Genomic DNA, 4,677 nt, shown 5'->3' on the forward strand with positions numbered 1-4,677 from the left:
ATTTTAACAGTGAGCTCTGTTTTAATAGTTCTATATTGCTCTATAATTGATGTATTGAGCACTATTTTAACAGTGAGCTCTGTTTTAATAGTTCTATATTGCTCTACAATTGATGTATTGAGCACTGTTTTAACACTGAGTTTTGTTTTAATATTTCTATATTGCTCTACAATTGATGTATTGAGCACTTTTTTAACAGTGAGCTCTGTTTTAATAGTTCTATATTGCTCTACAATTGATGTATTGAGCACTGTTTTAACACTGAGTTTTGTTTTAATATTTCTATATTGCTCTACAATTGATGTATTGAGCACTTTTTTAACAGTGAGCTCTGTTTTAATAGTTCTATATTGCTCTATAGTTGATGTATTGAGTACTATTTTAACACTGAGTTTTGTTTTAATATTTCTATATTGCTCTATAATTGATGTATTGAGCACTATTTTAACAGTGAGCTCTGTTTTAATAGTTCTATATTGCTCTATAGTTGATGTATTGAGCACTATTGTAACAGTGAGCTCTGTTTTAATAGTTCTATATTGCTCTACAATTGATGTATTGAGCACTATTTTAACACTGAGTTTTGTTTTAATATTTCTATATTGCTCTACAATTGATGTATTGAGCACTATTTTAACAGTGAGCTCTGTTTTAATAGTTCTATATTGCTCTACAATTGATGTATTGAGCACTATTTTAACACTGAGTTTTGTTTTAATATTTCTTTATTGCTCTACAATTGATGTATTGAGCACTATTTCAACAGTGATCTCTGTTTTAATAGTTCTATATTGCTCTACAATTAATGTATTGAGCACTATTTTAACACTGAGTTTTGTTTTAATAGTTCTATATTGCTCTACAATTGATGTATTGAGCACTATTTTAACAGTGAGCTCTGTTTTAATAGTTCTATATTGCTCTATAATTGATGTATTGAGCACTATTGTAACACAAAGTTTTGTTTTAATAGTTCTATATTGCTCTATAATTGATGTATTGAGCACTATTTTAACAGTGAGCTGTTTTAATATTTCTATATTGCTCTATAGTTTAACAGTGAGCTCTGTTTTAATAGTTCTATATTGCTCTATAATTGATGTATTGAGCACTATTTTAACAGTGAGCTGTTTTAATATTTCTATATTGCTCTATAGTTTAACAGTGAGCTCTGTTTTAATAGTTCTATATTGCTCTACAATTGATATATTGAGCACTACTTTAACAGTGAGTTTTGTTTTAATAGTTCTATACTGCTCTACAATTGATGTATTGACTATTGAGCACTATTTTAACAGTGAGCTCTGTTTTAATAGTTCTATATTGCTCTATAATTGATGTATTGAGCACTATTGTAACACAGAGTTTTGTTTTAATAGTTCTATACTGCTCTACAATTGATGTATTGAGCACTATTTTAACAGTGAGCTCTGTTTTAATAGTTCTATATTGCTCTATAATTGATGTATTGAGCACTATTGTAACACAGAGTTTTGTTTTAATAGTTCTATATTGCTCTATAATTGATGTATTGAGCACTATTTTAACAGTGAGCTGTTTTAATATTTCTATATTGCTCTATAGTTTAACAGTGAGCTCTGTTTTAATAGTTCTATATTGCTCTATAATTGATGTATTGAGCACTATTTTAACAGTGAGCTGTTTTAATATTTCTATATTTCTCTATAGTTTAACAGTGAGCTCTGTTTTAATAGTTCTATATTGCTCTACAATTGATATATTGAGCACTACTTTAACAGTGAGTTTTGTTTTAATATTTCTATATTGCTCTACAATTGACGTATTGAGCTCTATTTTAACACTGAGTTTTGTTTTAATATTTCTATATTGCTCTACAATTGATGTATTGAGCACTATTTTAACAGTGAGTTTTGTTTTAATATTTCTATATTGCTCTACAATTGATGTATTGAGCACTATTTTAACAGTGAGCTGTTTTAATATTTCTATATTGCTCTATAGTTTAACAGTGAGCTCTGTTTTAATAGTTCTATATTGCTCTACAATTGATATATTGAGCACTACTTTAACAGTGAGTTTTGTTTTAATATTTCTATATTGCTCTACAATTGATGTATTGAGCACTATTTTAACACTGAGTTTTGTTTTAATATTTCTATATTGCTCTACAATTGATGTATTGAGCACTATTTTAACAGTGAGTTTTGTTTTAATATTTCTATATTGCTCTACAATTGATGTATTGAGCACTATTTTAACACTGAGTTTTGTTTTAATAGTTCTATATTGCTCTATAGTTGATGTATTGAGCACTGCTTTAACAGTGAGTTTTGTTTTAATAGTTCTATACTGCTCTATAGTTGATGTATTGAGCACTGCTTTAACAGTGAGCTCTGTTTTAATAGTTCTATATTGCTCTACAATTGATGTATTGAGCACTATTGTAACACAGAGTTTTGTTTTAATAGTTCTATATTGCTCTATAATTGATGTATTGAGCACTATTTTAACAGTGAACTGTTTTAATATTTCTATATTGCTCTATAGTTGATGTAGTGAGCACTATTTTTACAGTGAGCTCTGTTTTAATAGTTCTATACCACTCTATAATTGATATATTGAGCACTATTTTAACACTGAGTTTTGTTTTAATAGTTCTATACCGCTCTACAATTGATATTTTGAGCACTATTTTAACAGTGAAAATATATTGTATGAATATTACTATATCATTGGGTATTTAAACGCAGTATAACTTTTAGTTGTTTCTTCATCAACTGTTTTCTATCATTTGTAAAGTATTTACAATGCATTTCATTGAGAACCAGTGGGACCCGCTTCTACAACACATTTAACACAAACCTAAACTGTTAGAAAATAAAACCATTTACCAAATTCTGTTTTACAACTATAGAGGTACCCTACTCAAAGATTATCATTTGTAGAAATTTAATGAATATAACATATCTGATACATGGAAAGAAAAGAGTGATACAAAGATGAAATTCCTATTAATACAGAAACCAAACGCTGATGTTATTTTGAAATCGGTTAATCTCGTAAAAACTGTAACTCCTTTGTTGAAATAATAAAATTATATGATCTAGTTCTTATTATGCTTTTTCTGAATTATTTTGACTGGTTTTAAGTGGTATAAATATTAAAATAATTTTAACAATGGAATTAAAAGTCAAATGAAAACCAAATGATTTATTTTCATATTATCTATGCATCTTCGATAAATGTGATTGAAATGTATTTTTCAATTTATGACCAAATACATGAGAACTTTTAAAATAAAACACCTTTTAAATTCCAAACCATTAAAATTTCCAATAGGTATTATTATTGCCATTTTCTCTTTAAAACATTTATATATAAACATAATAATTGACTTTTCCTATAAAATGGGTTTTATATAAATGTGACAAACGATGTTATATACATGCAATTATAATTTGATTGTTTGAAAGCTTAGTGGGAAAGCTATCAAACATTTAAACACGAAATCAACAATTAGTGCAAACAATAACATGCCATAAATTGGTTACAAAAAATGCCATAGCTATTCTACATGAAAGTTAATATGCTTGACAAAACAAATAAAATTGATTCATACCAATAAGAGTTGTGTTTTTTGCATGCAAATATTCTAAATAGGTATGCTATAAACAATAAAACTGATCATTTTCTTATGATATAATCTAAGATATAAATTCTGTTTAAATCTGTTATAAACTACATATTAATAGATATACAAAGCAATTATCTGATCATTTTAATAAGAGAACCGTAAGAAGAAGGTCTAGGTATGTACAGATATTTACTTTAATATTTAATGATTGTTATTGTACTTTATGAGATTCCATTAAAATAATGTTTGAAATTATTTAATTTATGACAATTTCAATAGCCAAACAGAAAATTGGACATGGATTCCAGTTATAGAATAAAACATATCATCAAAAATATCTTTATTAGCTTTATTTCAAAAAGGACATCTCCAGCTTTAATAAGTCATGACTCTCAAGAAAATGAGCTTCCAGAAACAGACTCATACTTTTGAGGCTCCTGAACATCTTTATACAATGTCATCTTTAACAAAATAAATATATTAAACATATCAAATTTAATTCTACTGCATAATCAAATTATATTAATTGACAACTATTCCATTGTTCATAAAAAAACAAGATGAAATATGGTGTACTCAATACTCAACATTTTGTTCTTGTCTTTGAGTTAATCTTAACCTTCATAGAATGAAGAACAGCCCACTTCAGATTTGTGTGATGAAAATTACTTATCTGGTGTGGTGTGGTGTTATGTTGCGATTAAACCCAAGAGAACAACATATTATCATTAGACAATTCTTTATCAAGTCATTCAATTACTCATCCTATTCTTTTTCTATTTCCAGAAGAATGGGAGAAATAGTTTTTGAGAGTTCAAGTGGCAAGTTCATTACCCTTGCTGTCATTCAGGCATTGTTTATTATATTGACAACATTCAGTAATTTAATATCGTGGTTGGTTGGACGAGTCATCTTGACTCCCAACATCATATTCAAACAACTTTTTCTGGGACTAGTGTTGACTCAGTTTATCAGTCTTGTCTTCACTGAAACTTTTAATTTAATTGTTTTAGCCATCAGTGATTGGAATCTGGGAAAAAATGTGTGTACATTTTCAATTA

The 4,677-nt window shown here is 27.6% G+C and overlaps 1 protein-coding gene across 1 annotated transcript; it reads left to right on the plus strand.

Moving 5' to 3' along the window:
• On the plus strand, positions 1 to 903 carry LOTGIDRAFT_83703 (hypothetical protein; the record flags this gene model as incomplete). The annotated part of the gene is made up of 1 exon (XM_009065936.1): positions 1 to 903. A coding segment is annotated over one exon (903 nt), but the record flags the coding sequence as incomplete, so codon positions are not given.
• Between the last annotated feature and the right edge of the window lie 3,774 nt (positions 904 to 4,677).

Source organism: Lottia gigantea (assembly GCF_000327385.1).
Source record: "Lottia gigantea unplaced genomic scaffold LOTGIsca_72, whole genome shotgun sequence".
Taxonomy (NCBI): domain Eukaryota; kingdom Metazoa; phylum Mollusca; class Gastropoda; family Lottiidae; genus Lottia; species Lottia gigantea.